Source organism: Podarcis melisellensis, assembly GCF_964234715.1.
Source record: "Podarcis melisellensis genome assembly, chromosome: 4".
NCBI lineage: Eukaryota > Metazoa > Chordata > Lepidosauria > Squamata > Lacertidae > Podarcis > Podarcis melisellensis.
The window spans coordinates 53,652,656-53,668,662 of record NC_138531.1 but is presented as its reverse complement, the minus strand read 5'-3'; the positions used below and the strand labels follow the sequence as shown (position 1 = coordinate 53,668,662).

Sequence of the window (16,007 nt, the reverse complement as noted above, 5' to 3'; positions counted from 1 at the left end):
AAATTACAGAGGGGAAAAAACTAACTAAAACAACAAAAAGGAACATAATAGATCAAGGAGTATAAAATGTTTAAGCACTGCAATACACAACAAATATTTAAAACCCTGGGAAAATAAAGAGGTCTAACAGCAAAATGTTATGTTAGGGCTATAGCTCAGTGGCAGAGCTTTGCATGCATACATATCATACAAATGATTTTCAATGTGTGCCTTACTTCAAAATTTGAAGACTCTTAAATTACCTTTTATTAATTTGCTAAAGTCAAAGTTGCTCTGTGCTACTAAATGGGGAACAGCTTGCTGATAAAGGCAGATCACGTGGAGTAAGACAGCTTTCAAAAGAGTGGTCTCTGCATCATCTGAGCCTAGAGTAGATATATTAACATATTTTAAAATAATATTACTAGCAAAGACATAATACAATTCTGTGAAATAGCAGTCAGGATCAAGGGTGATTTAAGAAGTAACCAACTATAATCATGGAGTTAGGTTTATGCATTTAACAGTCTAAGCCCGGCTCCCTTACTTTGGTGCTTGGAACTGGCCCTGCCCCTTGTGCTTGTGCATCAACCACCACAAACACTGTTGCGTTAGTATTGGCTAGCAAAACCCTACATAGTTAAGTACTAATGCACTGAGGGTAGGGGTGGGTGGATATGGCAGTCACAGTCAGAGCTACGAAGAAATTATCATTCTCATCCCTTCTGTGATAGGAAAGAACTGCAGAATGGAGGGGGAGTGGCCATGGCGAAAAGGAAAATCCAGACAACTCCTCTTGCCCCGTTGCAAGCCTTTGTTTATGCAGCAAGAGCTTAAGTTGTGCACAGGATAGGAGTGTAACTTAGCTCTGGAAACCATTTCGGCAGAAATGATAACACTGAATTTTGCATCCTTGCGGAGTCTGCATAGGCTGCACTGTGACTACCCCAGGATAACTCAAGACGTTTCTTGAAAACAGGAGCTCAGATTCTTAGAATAATGTTAGATGCCTCTAAAAGCATCTCTCCTATAAGAGGTCATTAACAGGGGTTGTCAAAGAACAGAACAGAGCCATTGTGACTCATCAGATATGAATCATTGTGCTCCACTGTTCACACGCACATTAGATAAGATGACTAAGGTTTTCCTACCATGCTCTCCATTTGTTTCTTTGCCTGCTGTTATTTCCTCCGAAACAGAAGCATCTTCACCACTCCCTTTCTGTCCATCTTGTCCCTTCTCTTGCTTTAGAAGCGACTGCCAGACTGCTACTATGGTAGTCATATCTGGCAAGAGCTAGATTTGTTAAAAAGACCACCAACATTAGCCACTAAATATTGTTATAGAATTGTCTTGTCACTGCAACATGTTTATAGAGAATTATTTACAGAGCAGGAATGGAGGAGAAAAGGGGAAAGAACACCCTATGCAAATTCATACAAAAATATACCAGTCATTGATTTTTTGAGAAAGTCTGAATTACAAGATGAGAAGTATTTTAAAACTGAGAAATAGTTTTTGTTGTGCAACTGCTAATTAAGCCCACTGATGACTGTTCACTTCAGTTGGTCAGAACTAGGCTTAAGTGAATTGGCCTACAGTTTTTAATACTAATTATCACACCAATTATACAACAGGTCCAAATACATGCATATCACTATGGTCAGTGTGAAAAAGCAAGACAATGGTATAGGTTAACCACAGTTTATGGTTTGGATGACATGCTGAACTGCACGTAATCTAAAAGCTGAAGCAGAGGTTTCCAATATCCCCCTCCTGGCTGCATTAGAGAAGGAAAGAGGAGCATACAAGCCCAAGAGGAGGATCAACTTATTCTCAGTTTTGCATTATGTCCTAACGTAGCCAATGAGATGCCTCAGCTGTGAGAATTGGAAAACTATTACCTTAGCTCAACTATTACCTTAGTACAAATTGACTGTCAGTCTACAACTGTTGCCCCTTATCTTCAATATCTACTGAAATGATAGGGGGCTGATATTCCCCAAACCTGGCACCCAGATATGTGTTCTTCCCAGCCAGGTTTCCACATTCAGAATTCCAGAGTTATTGAAACTCTATTTTACCATCTCTACTGGCTGAACATATCTTGCTATTCTAAGCACCGTGACTTAAAAATTGCAACTAGTACCTCACAAAGGAATTATTTCAATAAAAGCATATAAGAAGTTTAAAACATTAGTATCCCATTATTCAGCAATTAAGCATTAATTAAGAAAGTCTTAAAGCATCAATAAATAGTTGGCATAAAAATTATAAGAGGGAGAAGACGTTAAGAATCCATTAGAAATATCTCTGGATATTTTTCACCTTAGCTGTCAGGATACAGAAAGTGGAGGAAGAAATCCTCTCTGAATGGACGTATTTTCTGCTGCACAAAACTGCAATTATGCACCACACAGTTTTATTAATTTTTACCTTGCCAAGTGCTTCTCTGTATTGCTGGACAAATTCTTGCATCATAGATGGTGTATAGATTTCGGACTTCTCCCATAACGTCTCATTTAGACAGTGCTCAATGTTTTTCAGTGCTCTTTTCAAAACAGTTGATATAAGCGAAAAGATTGTATGTTTTACTGTTTTATTGGCTATCTAAAAGAAAAGAGGAACAAACTGTTACTGTGCTTCTGCTTCACCTTTCCAGGAACTGCTGATGTGACCCACTGGTGGCATCACTTTCAATTGCCAGGATGGGGCCAGGAAGCATCAATGTTCCATGTAAGAAGAATGCCTCTCCATGCCTGAACTTTCGCAGGAACTGAGGCAAATAGCAGTGACAAGAGCTACCCCCACCCTTAGTGGAAACAAGACACATTTTTCTACCTTTGCCTTTAACCTGCACAGCTCCACATCAATTATCACATAGCTTCTGCCTAGTCAGACTCACTACTTTGAAGGAAGAGAGGGATAAAGGGCCAGACAGAGCACAAGTAAGTCCCACTGGGTTCAGTGAGACTTACCCTCAAGTAGGCGTGCACAGAATGAAAGCCAACAGCAGCCCTGTAAAGTGAAGAGCAAACCAAGCAGCAGCTCTTGCCTGAAGGAAGCAGGCAGACTGGAAAGGGTCAAAGCATTATGTGGCCAGACAGAGTTTAATACATTCTGGGTACTTTGGACTGGAAAGGTTCTCCCTGCAAGATCTTGTAGTAGTAGTAGTAGTAGTAGTAGTAGTAGTAGTAGTAGTAATAAAATAATAATAATAATAATAATAATAATAATAATAATAATAATAATAATAATAATTATACCCCGCCCATCTGGCTGGGTTTCCCCAGCCACTCTGGGCAGCTTCCAACAAAACACTAAAATACAATAACCTATTAAACATTAAAAGCTTCCCTTCAGATGTCTTCTAAAAGTTTGATAGTTATTTTTCTCTTTGACATCTGGTGGGAGGGCGTTCCACGGGGGGGTGCCACTACCGAGAAGGCCCTCTGCCTGGTTCCCTGTAACTTGGCTTCTTGCAGCAAGGGAACTGCCAGAAGGCCCTCGGCGCTGGACCTCAGTGTCCAGGCAGAATAATAATAAAATTTTATTTATATCCCAGCCTCCCCAGCCAAAGCCGGGCTCAGAGCAGCTAACAACATTTACTGAAGAGGGGATGTAAGGAGAGATTGGAAGGTTAACAAAAGGTGCAATAGCTCAACTTGGTGCCCTCCAGGTGTTTCAAACTATAGTTCCCATTATCCCTGATCACTGGCCATGCTGGCTGGGGGTTGATGGGAACTGTAGTCAAAAACATCTGAAGGACCCCAGATGTTTTAAGCACTGGAGAATGATCAAATAATATTGTAAAGTGGGGTTGCCACACACTGCTACGAGACACTGAAAAATCATGATTTACTTCAATTATTTCACATATTTAGGCCAGGGTATCAAATGAGCTATGCTAAGTTTACTGGCCTTGTACCAAAAACTGTTTCCCTTCGATGGATTCTATGTTGCTACAGTAATGTTTGAGAGATGGAATCTACTTGGGTTGCCAATGACATTCAATTTTTTACTATTTGTGCCAACATTTTTGCCATCCAGACAAGGTGGCAGCATCAGGACAGACCTTTGAGACGAAATAAGGCTCACATGCTTCCCCTCCTCTTGTACAGCCATGAGGAGAAGAGGGTTGGAAGCTTCCACTTTAATTTTTCATTAACCACAATTTAGGGTTCAGTTGTAATACTAGAATTAACGATCATAATGAGCCAGACTCATAAGCCACAGACTGAAGTTGCCCTTGTTTTAGTAAACTACAGTTAAGTTTACTAACATAGTCTGTCTGAATGCAGATGCAATGCAAAGGTGTGGTTTGTCAAAATCAAAGCAAAATCTTCCTCACAAGCCCAAGGCTTGCACAGGCTCACTCCTATAACATGAAAATTCAGCCACTGAGTTCTTGCAACTGTTGGAACATTCCATGGAAGATAAGCTTTAATAAGGAAAGTGCCAGCAAAATTGCTTAGTGGAACCAAAAACCTCCCCAACCGGATTATAAAGAGAAGTTCTTACATTTAATCCTTGGGTAAACATGACTTTGTTGCAGACAGCTGGAATGGTTGTTACCATCACCATTGAAAGCAATCTTGGAAAAGGAACAAACTCTGTTGTTTTAAAAGCAGTAGAAATCTCTGGTTGAGCCTCATAGATCTGAAATTTTTATAGAAAATACACATTGTTAAGACAGTGCTAATGAGGCCATGGCCCCTAAAGCCAATTCAGCTGAACATGTACAAAGGTTATTATATTATAAAAGAGTCTGAAATGCCTAATTCCTCATGAAAAGAAAGGTGTTTGGAGATAAACCCAGCTGTTTATTTGATAAAGCATAGCTTTCCACCAGCAGAAGAGGGATTTAGGAGAACCTCAGCAGTTTCCTGCTGTAGCCACCTCAAAACAAAAATTCGTGGAGGGTAAGGGTATCAATGGCTACTAGTCACGCTAGCTGTGCATCACCTTCAGTAACAGAGGCAGCAAGTCTCTGAGTATCAGTTGCTGAGAATCCTAAATAGAGAGAGTGATATTGTGCTCCCTCTCTCTCCTAGCAAGCATTTAGTTTCCATAGCTTATCTGTTGTTGTCAATATTAATTCCTCCTGTTTAAGACACTTTTATCAGGATGTTGCTAAGTAACAGAAAAGCTATTCATAAGCGTTCTAATCAAATAAAAAATAAACTGCCATCTAATTTCTCCATCACTGATCTCATTCTCTTAGTTAATATATTCTATTACTTTCAAAAACATTTTCCCCATTCATGAAGGTGATATACCAGGAATAAAGGATGTGTATTAATCTCTCTCTAATGCATTTTAGTAAGACGTTTTTAAAACCCCTCGCCACATTTTCTATAAATAACTAGGAAGACCTAGAGCTAAGTCAACTCACACCAGCTAAATGATCTTTAGCTTGAAGGATGGCCAATATCTTCTTGGCAACTTATAGCTCAGGGTCCCTGGTACAGAACTCAGTAAGCACAGAGGAAGATAATAATATATTGGCTCCTATTTAATCACCCGTTTTGAGTTGATAATGTACTCTTTCTAAAGAGCAGATAACAGCAATTATGCCCAGAAAAAAGGTAGGAGAACAAACTTAGCCCACATATTACCATCTTGCCTCCTGTTTATTGTCAGAGCTGTATACATGCCATAAGTATTGCAGAAGCATAGAATGTGGTACCAAGTCCAAAATTCAGTATCCTGGGAATCTAGGCTTATAACCACTCTGCCTTATAACTGTATTGAAGGTGTAAAGGCAATGCCTGGCAAAGTTATAGATGTCAGTAGGTGTGAGCTGGTATTCCCATTTCTATCCCAGGGGATAGAAATGGAGCTTCCTTATATCTTCTTTCATCTTCCACAACTGGCAGAACAAACACTTTAAAACCATTAGGAAATATATGCAGCAATGGACCCCAATATTAATTTGCATATTTGAATCAAATATGATTTTGCATGATTGGTACAGATTCCAGTGCACAAAGTACCATTGAATGTTGATTCTGCACAGATGGCACAAAATGGCGGCCAGTTATGATCAGATGTGGTTAATTCCTGTGCAAAAACATTTCCAAACTCAGGACTTGTTCATATGTTACAACGGCAAAATATCAACTTAGTAAAATCTTGGGCTTTCTGTATCATGCTCTTATTAAGTAATATCATTTCAGCTGTGTGACTACAGTATTTCCCTAGCATTCTTTTCAAGGACAAATCTGGAAGGCAGATAATAGAGAGGTATTATGTTCAGATAAATATAGTAAAGATCGACATTATTTACTTACATGGTGAGGTGTGGGAGAAGAGCAACCCAACCCAAAGGTCTAACTCTGTTGGGATTTCTCCACAGTAAGAAATGCATGAACCATTTAACCAAAATGAGTCTCTTTGCTACTCCCCCATCAAATATAACTACAGGGGGGGGGGGGAATAAAGATGTTTACTGTGATCCTAACACAGCAAAAAAGTTGGTAAATGTTATTTTCATGTACAAAGGGTATACTTTTCATAAAATTCTTACCTTCCTCAGCAATTTCATATTGTCTAGCCAAGCTGATTTTAGCCTGGGAACAAAAGAATACTGGGACTCCTTAAAGTATCTGTTCAGTAAATCTGGGCACACTTTGAATATGTTCACCGCAAGATCAGCAACCATGTCATCTTCTGCAGCAGTCTTTAGATTCACGAGAAAGCGCAAAAGAACCAAATTCCCTCCTCTAGTAAAGAAAGATTTTGAAAAGCAATCACTATGGCAGCATATGTCACCATACAGTTGAAACCAATTCTAACAGTGGCCAGGATACAAACAACTGCTCTAGGCATGTGCAAGGGGGTCTTGAGCATGCCCAGTGGAATTTGACTCTCCCCTGCCCCCCTTTGACCTCCATCTGATTCACAAACTGCTCTTGTAACATTCCTCAGTTTCAAAAGAGGTGTGCCATGGAGCAGAAAAAACTGCTATTAGACAAACAAAACAAAACAGCACACCTACAAAGCTCCCTTGGGTGTATGGAATTAGTAAAGTGGCTCTTTGGGTGCAGGCAAGATGCTCAGTTTACTTTTGACAGAGAGAACCCAAAACAATTCTGTAAGCTACTGAAATCGCAGAATTGTTATCTAATTTAGACACTTTAGATAGGACATAACTGGCGCATTATTGTTTCAATCTCATTTGCAAGAAACAGTACCAGCTGAGAATTCAAGCAGGAGGTAGGATGGGAAGAATGTCAGCCTAAGTACTGCAAGAACTAGCTAAGCAAAGTAAATCAGTCAAGAAATTCTTAGGTGGTTTTTATTTACCTTTTTACCTCACTAGCTGGGCTACATATAAGCCTTTCTCTTCAACAAAAGGGGTCATAGGACTGTTCATAAAGGAAGAGGCTTATGACAGAGAGGCCATTCTTCCAGGCAGCTACTGCCTGCACATGTAGACCAATCTTTTCACAAGCAAAGGCCAATGCTTCACAGAACTTTCATCTAAGCAGCCTATATCATATGATGGCAACAACTCCCCAAGGGAAACCATATTATATTTTTTAAAGCTCTGTTTAGGGTTCTCACTAAAAATACTAGAAGTATTTTGTTCAGCCTTGTCTTCCGGGAGCTGTAGAGTGTTGGGGCTCCACCCTGTGGCCTTCCTTTAAAAAGGAGATGACATAACAATTGTCAATGTTTCTGCCTCAACCAGAATCGTGGTTTGGGACTGGCTGTGGTCCTACACCCCAAGTCCACTTCTACCCCTGATGCAACAGACTAGGAAACATTCTGGGGTTTGGGGTAGCTTCCTGGCTGCCCTTCCAGTTCTATCTTTCTTCATTCCCTCAGGTTCCTGACAAGTCTCAGTTCCACAGTGGGGAACACCTGCAGTCCACATACGAAACCAAAGCAATTTTTGTATGTTTGGTTTGTCTGGTTGAAAATGAGAATCTTTGATTTAAACAGAGAATAGCTGATGGGACTATTTTCAACCACCGGAGTAACTGGGATACTTTACCTGCCAGATGTGCCAAGGCTTGGATCATAAAAGTTAATGCCATGTTTCAGAGAACAACAGAGATCCAGTAAAAAATTATGGACGAGTTTCCTCACTAGGATCTTTCCTGCCTCTTCAGGATCCTGGGTAACCTGCGTAGAGCACAAAGATCAATGTTTACTAGAATTTGTTTATTTGACCATAGCTCAGGGGCAGAGCACATGCTTTCCATGCTTCAGAAGGTCCCAAATGCGGTACCTGGCATATCCAGGATCAGAGAGCAAGTGAGGGGGAGGGCTCTGCCTGAGAAGCTGGACGGCTGCCATCAGTCAGAGGAGATGAGCAATGGGGAATCAGATCAATATTCCCTCTGGCTGGGAAGTCAAATTTGAGGGGCAGAATGGGGTGGCATTTATGAGTAGGACATGAAAAATGGAGTCCCAAGACCTAGCAGCAACCAGCAGATTCTTGGAGGAGAAAAAGGTGAATGGTGAGACACTATAAAAAGCTGAAGACACTGTCTGTTAAATGTCCGTAAGCTGGTTTAGGAAGGATCAGAGAAGACTCTTCTTCCTCACTTCCTTTGCTTTTTTCAGCTGTGCATACTAACCTTCCCCAACCTGGTGCCCTGCAAATGTTTTGAACTCCCAACTCCCATCCCGTTTTGAATTTCTGCCAGCCACCCTCAGACCTGGTACAGGGTGAGTAATAGCAACAACAATAATAATCCTTATCTTGGGCAAAATATTGTTTTACTATGCGGGGCCAGATATAGCTTTCCTCTTTTTCTTGAGTTAGTATAAAGGCAAAACCCTTTCTGCTGAGGTTAAACAGTGAAATAGAGAAAGATAAGAAGAAACTGCTGTACCACGACATCTTCTGTGCTGACGTCAGTAATTCCATTCCAGCGGTAGAGTGAGGCAATGTGGTTCAATACTTCGACAGTAAAAAAACGAACTTTCTGGGTCTTGCTAAGATTTCTATTGTGAACTACCTAGAAAAAAATACAACACATACACAAATTTCAACTACAAAGCTGAAAAAAACAATATTTTATCTTGATAAATTTATAATTCCGCATTTTCAGGCTAGAGCCTACCTTTGAAATTCCTTTGTTCAAGAACGGTCAGGTTTAAGGTCATTAAGAAAGAGACTGAAATGTTCTCTCATGCATTTCTAAATATTGCCCTTTCTGATGTCAGATTGTGTACATTTGTTTTATTTTTACAGAAACCTGTTTGCCCTAGGAAGAGTGCAGGGTGGCATTTCTAGTAGATGATTGCTTATACCACACTGGAAGATGAACAAGTGAATGAACCCTTGATTTTGTTAAGTCTTTAAGATGCCACAATACTGTTGTCTTTGCTTCAGCAAACTGAAACAGCTGCCCTTGCCCCCAGAAATTGAAGTTTCAAAAGAAATCCAAAAGAATCTAGTTATTTTTACAGGATGTACAAAAGGTTTAAAACTTCCTAACAGTTGCTTTGAAATACTATTTTCTTGTTTGTTTAAAAACTCAGCAAATTACAGGCTCCAACTCTTAGGGAATATTTTATGATCAAACAAAAGCTCATAACAGAAATGCTGACAAGATCTAAACTGTAGCCAAACATTAAAGGATTGGTAATTGGAGAGTCTTTGGAAAACCACAACAGAGTTATTTTCAGCAAATAAGATACAAAGAGTAAAGTCACGTCAAGGTCATACCTTAGTTGCCAAAGTGGAAAGTAGAAGGCTAACGGTAGAAATTCTATCTTCCTTCAAACCGGTTCGAAAAATATCTGGGATGAAATCTACAAACCATTTAAAAATGTTAAAAACATAATTGGAAGATGGAAAGCGTTTTTAAAATGAAATCAGTTTTATCAAGTGTTGCCACTGGTGTGACCGAATGCTTTGGTCTACAAGGTGAACCAAAAGCGAATGGACTCAGAATAAACAATGAACTTGTGCCATGGAAGAGGGTAGCTGAATTCTGAACTCTACAGTATCTACAGTAAGGATGGCCAACTATGGGGGAGCAGGGGAAATCTGGCCCATAACATTGTCCCCAATCCAAAGACTCAAGTTTCTCCAAACAGAGCTAAGAAACCGGCAAAGCGCTTTAACTTTCCTTTGCTGGGATAGAACAGTAAGGGAATCTTGCCCTCATTGAACTCAGCCACTTACTCAAAAACATGAGCAAAGGGTTCTTTAAATCTCCGTCTTCCTCTATTAAAGAGCACAGAGGTTTTCCTAAGTTCTCCCATTATGTATCTTGACAGCTAAATGCCTTGTGCAATACAACTCACAGGTGAATGAAAGTGAACTGCTCCTTCTTAAAGCTTGTATCCAATGAATTTAGGTACTCGTAACATCCAAACACGGACCTCTCACTTCACAAATAAGAGGGAGATATTAACGCCTTTAAGAAATATTTATAATATACCTTTTAACTCCAGAACGTGGACAAGGATTGTGTTGTCACCAGCAATTAAAAAAGAAACAGCATACTGGATATATGCCATACGAACATCAGGCTTGCCCTAAATAAATGTTAAGAGACATTCAGCAACTTATAAAGCCAAATGCCAACTCACTACAACAGTTGTAATATGAGGGACTTAATACATATTGAAAAGAGTGGCTGCAATTTTAAACAGTTCACAGTCTTTTAACTAGCAGAACCATTTCTATGTTTATACTATTTCATAAGGTGCACACCATCAGAAACTTAGGCCCTCTTTACCACTGTGGTGTCACTGCTTCCACAGTGGTTTGTAAGAGAGCCTAGATATGGATAACAACAACTGCGGTTGTGGTTTCCTCACATGTTTACATAAAACAAAAGCAGTCAAAATCCCAAGGGCCTAAGATTATTTATGCATTAAACATGGGAGAAAGATGAACAATGTGTTTTTATGTACCTGGAACAATGTAAGATTAACAGAAAAGGCGGTTTACCAGTCATATGAATGAATGAACCTTCCTATACAGTCGTACCTTGGAAGTTGAACAGAATCTGTTCTGGAAGTCTGTTCAACTTCCAAAGCATTCAACTTCCAAGGTGCAGCTTCTGATTGGCTGCAGGAGCATCCTGCAGCCAACTGGAAGCCATGCCGGACGTTCAGCTTCTGAAAATCATTCAAAAATTGGAACAATCACTTCCGGTTTTTGATTGTTCGGGAACCGAAGCGTTCAGGTTTACAGGCGTTCAGCTTCCAAGGTACCACTGTACATGGGAAGCTAACACATCTTCTTGATGTCCCTGTTTTTATCAGCAGCTTTCTAGAGCGGAACAGCAGACAAACATGTTGCACTTCCATGCACACCTGCATTTTGCAGTAGCATAATCCTAGGAAAACTGCACAATGTGCTTTTACAGAACTTTGGAAGGAATCCACAGCTTGAATCACACATTATGGTGTGTGTTTGTGTGCATATGAGCTTGCTTGCTGTGAAATTCTCACAGGATGACTTTGCTACTTCTTTTTTATGCAAGAAGGCATTTGTGTAAGGGGAAGGGGGGAACATAACAGTTACATCCATGTCATACCAAACATAGGTGCCATTTCATACAAAAGCTCCCCCCCCCCACAGAAAAATGATGTAATAAAATCACGTATATATACATTTAAAAAACAACAACTAAGTAAATCAAGAATCAAAAACTGTTTCCCCTGTGGATCAGTGACAGTTTGAAGCAATAAAACAATCCACATCAATGATGCTCTGCACATGATATAGAAAGAGACTTAGGTATCCCCATCCCCAATTCTAGCTTTACTTTTCACAGCACAAAAAACAAATACGGTTAAGCCATCACTTACACTCACTGCATATTTCCTCCTCTTACCTTATAATCTCTCCTCTTCACTAAACTAGGAAGGAATTTATTATTGAAATCAAAGTGGCTGTAGACATCCCTTGCAGCATCTGGCCCCTGTGACACCATTGCAGATAGCAAGATGAGGCACTGGCGAGACAGTCTGTATAAGCAACACAGGAGAAGGAACAGTACATAGGCAAACCAGTCAATGGAAAATTAAGAACTGACACCTTTGAAATTAAAATAGGCAAGTCTGAATTATGTCAGCTAAGAGCGGCAGATACCTAGCACGTCACCACTAGACAGGAGATTTGTGGAGGGGAGAGGAATTCCCATTGTGAAAGCCAACAACCATGTGGCAATGGGAAACTTTGCTGGGTACAATGCTCTCTATTTTTTGTTTCATCACTTTTAAGATAAATGATTGAAAATTATATAGGCCACTTCTTTATGAATAACTGTACCAGGCTAAGCCCTGTTAAATTATGGTCCCAAGGCTGCCCTATCATTAGAAATGCTAAGGCACATCCCAGACTGAAGTGTTTGCCTGAAAACACTTACCAATAAGCATCTAACCCAAATTTCCTCCCCTTTTGTTTTTTGTTTGAAATTCATTGCTGTAGCTTTTTCTTTACTTTTCTGAAGTTTGTAACTGAAAACCATAAAACCTAAAAACTAGCAATTTTGGCTGAGGCGGTCCACCTCAGCAGAAGATTTGAGGGAAAAGATTTCAGTAACTAAAGTGTGCTAGTGTGGTTTTATAATAATAATAAAACATAATAATATAAATGTTGCACCATTTGAATTTTGTACCTCAGGAAACAAAAATGTCTTGGGCCATCTTTGCCTGGTCTTTCAGTATTTGTAACAGCCCGCTTATTAGAAATATGGTTCCAGATTCCTTGCCAAAGTGCAGGAGAGAATGTCAAGATATGGGAACATATCTCCATTTATGGTGGGAATATCCACAAGTTTAACTGTTTCTGAATACTGTGGTTTGTAAGAACGCACTCAATGTAAAAGGCAAAATAAGGCCATCCCTGCAATTAGCCCTCTTTACAGAGGAAGAATCTGTTCCATATAGCAGGGAACTGGTCAGTCACTTACCAGACTAACTATTGCAAGATTTTGGAGAAAGAATTCCGGAATACAAAAGTGTAGGATATTGCATTATTAGAAAAATTGACTCACAGAGTACATAAAAGTGGTAAGTTTATTTTAATTTGGTATTATTTTGTCACTTATAAGTATGGCCAGGCCCTACCAACAGCTTTTAAACACATGCGGTTGATGTGAGTAACTGTTATTTTTATATTTTTCTTCCTGCTGATGAGCCTTTTTTATAGTGGACCCCTGCACTCTGTAATGGATGCTGCACATTATATTTTGAATTTTTAAAAAATGTGCAACCACATTTTTGTAACTATGCTTTGAATCTATGCTGCTATGAATCTATGCTGGTGGAATAGAAGTGTCAAATAAATAAATACTGTATATGAACATGGAAGCAAAAAGAAAGGAGAGGAAGGTCATGGCCAATTAAAGTATTCTCCTAAATCAAGTATAAAGAGTACTTTGTGTACCATTCCAAGATCTGTTCTCAGGATTAGCATGATCCTGATCAATGGAAATATTGATTCATTCAAGTTTTAGACAATTATATATGTTCTTTGGTTTGCAATGAACTTACCTGTGACTCTCAGAATACAGAGCAGCATAGATTAATCTCATGTAGCTATTGATCAGCTTCTTTACTATGTTCATCCCTACCACACTGAAGTGGGACAAATCACTCGCTGTTCGCAGCAAAATGCTTTCTAGAGCTTGAAAGATTAGCAGCATCTGCAACATTTAAATACTTTATTATACTTTGTTCATTGGGGTGGGTGGGTGGGAAAAGCAGCAAATATTAGTAGAACAACTTGAGAAGTCATCATCCTAAATAAAGTATAACATCTAACAACAAAGGAAGCTTCCAAATGTAAAAATGTAGCAAGTGCTTAGATCCACTGCTTCCTCCTACAATGGTAAACTCTAAATCAGAATACCAAAATAAAGCAAAGAAATATTGCAAATGAATTGTGGACCCTATCTTTGCTAAACAAGGTCTTCAAGGAGACAATTACTGTAATAGTAAGTCAAAATTTCCAAGCCAATGCTCCAGTCCTGTAGTGTAACAAAATGCCTGCAGCCAACGCACAATTTCAAAGGAAGGTGGAACAACAGTGTGCATCACAAACGTGCAGGGCTACAAATCCTACAATATGAAAATATGAAGGAAATATTTCACAGACTTATTGTGAGAACAAATAAGATTATCATTTTAAGTGTTTCAATGTGTGAAATACTTGACAAGCAATAAACGTTAATTTAACTGTGTGAAGGTTCCAGTGGAAAGTTCATTCCTTATTGCTTTATGTTACCAATCAGTACTTGTTCAATGTATACACAACTCATCATAGAATGCTAAATGCAACAAATGAAATACTGACCTCACTTTCAGGCCGCCTTTCGCCATCCAGAAGTTTTAAAATTTCTGCGCACTCGACAGAAACTTTTATGTATCCCTCTACAACATCATACTGTTCTGCTGATGGTAATGATTTTGCTCTCGATATGAATGTTTCCAAACCTGGAACAAATCAAGGACTTATTCAACACTTGCCCGAAATCCTTGAGAGATGCTGTCATTCAGTATAGCCAATACTGAGCTAGATAAACCAGCTAAAGAAGGCAGCTTCCTATGTACCTAGAAACCACCACCAACAAATTGCTGGCATTAATACCTTGCCAATGTAACTTCTGGGAACAGAACACAGGTGCAGACCGACAAACAAATGGTGCAACAGTAACAAAGTGGAAAATAAATTTGTAATATTGTACCATAACAAAGTTGGAGCAGTGAACTGGGAGTCTATTACCTGGGTAAATCTGAAAATTTAAATATTATAAATAAAATCATTGAATCATTGACTTGTAGAGTTGGCAAGGACCATGACAATCATCTAGTCCAACCGCATGACACTGAGAGTAAGAGTCTCTCTTTTTATGTTGACAAGCTTCCCTACCTGGGGACATCTTGCAAACTTTCTACCCCCTCCAACTGCGCACTTCTAGTGCAATATATAAACATTCAGTCCCATTTTGTGCTCTGCATTAATCAATATGCAGATATTTAGCAGTGTTTGTCTGCTAAAATAACATAAAATGTGCAGTTGCTGCCCAAGGATTGGTGTTAATTTACACAACAATGTTAAAATGATTTTAGCTGTATTTAAGCTAAAATGGGATTGTTACGGGCTGTACTTTTTACACTGCACTGCCATTTAACTCAAATGTTTACATTTACCCTTTCAGACCTTACTGTATATACATACTAACAGATGATTACATTTCATGCATGTGATGAAGCAGGCACTACTAGACCATCCCATGATAAATGTGCTGAGTCTTTAAGGTGCCAAAAAACTCTGTTGCCTTTAATGAATCTGCAATCCCTTGTGCAATAAGAACTTGCAACAAGGGAACCACTTGAACTGCGTAAATGGAGAAAAAACTGTGTTTGAAATAACTAATCCCCTACAAGTATGCAGATTGCTGCTCTTTTCTTTCAAAAAGGGCTATTCTGATGGACAAGAGTTGCTGGGGAAGGCGATCTCTGCGAGCTGCATCTTCCTCGACGGAGCGGTTAAAGTTACCGGTAATTACTGAGCATCCAATTTTGGTGGAAAACTGAGCAATGCAACTCACTGGGGTGGCGAAGCAGTACTCGGCTATATAAATCAGCAGCAAAGGGGGGGAAATCCGGGGGGCGGTGGTGGTGGGGGAAGGGTAGGCTACGCTATTGCCCAAGGATAGCTGCCTGGCCCTTGCCCAGTCACGGATTCGCAGTGCTTTAACCCCAAGGGGTCCGGGAGAAGCGTTTAGGTAAAGGAGTGGCGGGAGACAAGCAACCGATGTGGCGAACACGTGGGGAAAGCAGCCCTCACCCTTCATGGCGGCGCTGGGGTCGCGCAACGTGGACTTGAACTGGGTCCCGGTGAGCTCCGCTGCCTCGTTACCGCGGCCCCGCTTAGGCGGCGGCGGCTTCTCCTTCTCCTGCCGCTTGGCCGAAGCCGGGCTTTTGCGCTTGGCGCCCATGACCAGGAGCAACTGCGACCAGAGATGGAAGCCCGGCTTTGCCTCGCTGCTCTCCGCGGCAGCCGGAAGCGGTCCGGCCGCTGTTCTTTCCCCGGGAAA

General features: G+C 40.1%; 1 protein-coding gene across 2 annotated transcripts in view; it reads right to left on the bottom strand.

Annotated features, from left to right (window-relative positions):
* Positions 1-16,007, bottom strand: part of URB1 (URB1 ribosome biogenesis homolog) — a 47,042-nt gene extending 31,035 nt beyond the window's left edge. The window contains exons 1-13 of one of the 2 annotated variants that reach the window (XM_081907967.1): positions 15,758-16,007; positions 14,261-14,400; positions 13,459-13,610; positions 11,796-11,928; positions 10,389-10,485; positions 9,668-9,753; positions 8,829-8,954; positions 7,982-8,112; positions 6,509-6,704; positions 4,501-4,638; positions 2,416-2,589; positions 1,131-1,275; positions 243-365 (exon numbers count right to left, since the gene is read on the bottom strand). In XM_081907967.1, coding sequence (XP_081764093.1) covers positions 243-365; positions 1,131-1,275; positions 2,416-2,589; positions 4,501-4,638; positions 6,509-6,704; positions 7,982-8,112; positions 8,829-8,954; positions 9,668-9,753; positions 10,389-10,485; positions 11,796-11,928; positions 13,459-13,610; positions 14,261-14,400; positions 15,758-15,908 — 1,792 coding nt within the window. In that variant the 5' untranslated portion in view covers positions 15,909-16,007. Of the gene's footprint in view, positions 1-242; positions 366-1,130; positions 1,276-2,415; positions 2,590-4,500; positions 4,639-6,508; positions 6,705-7,981; positions 8,113-8,828; positions 8,955-9,667; positions 9,754-10,388; positions 10,486-11,795; positions 11,929-13,458; positions 13,611-14,260; positions 14,401-14,836; positions 14,862-15,757 lie in introns of those variants that run through there. The other variant, XM_081907968.1, reaches the window with a different exon arrangement.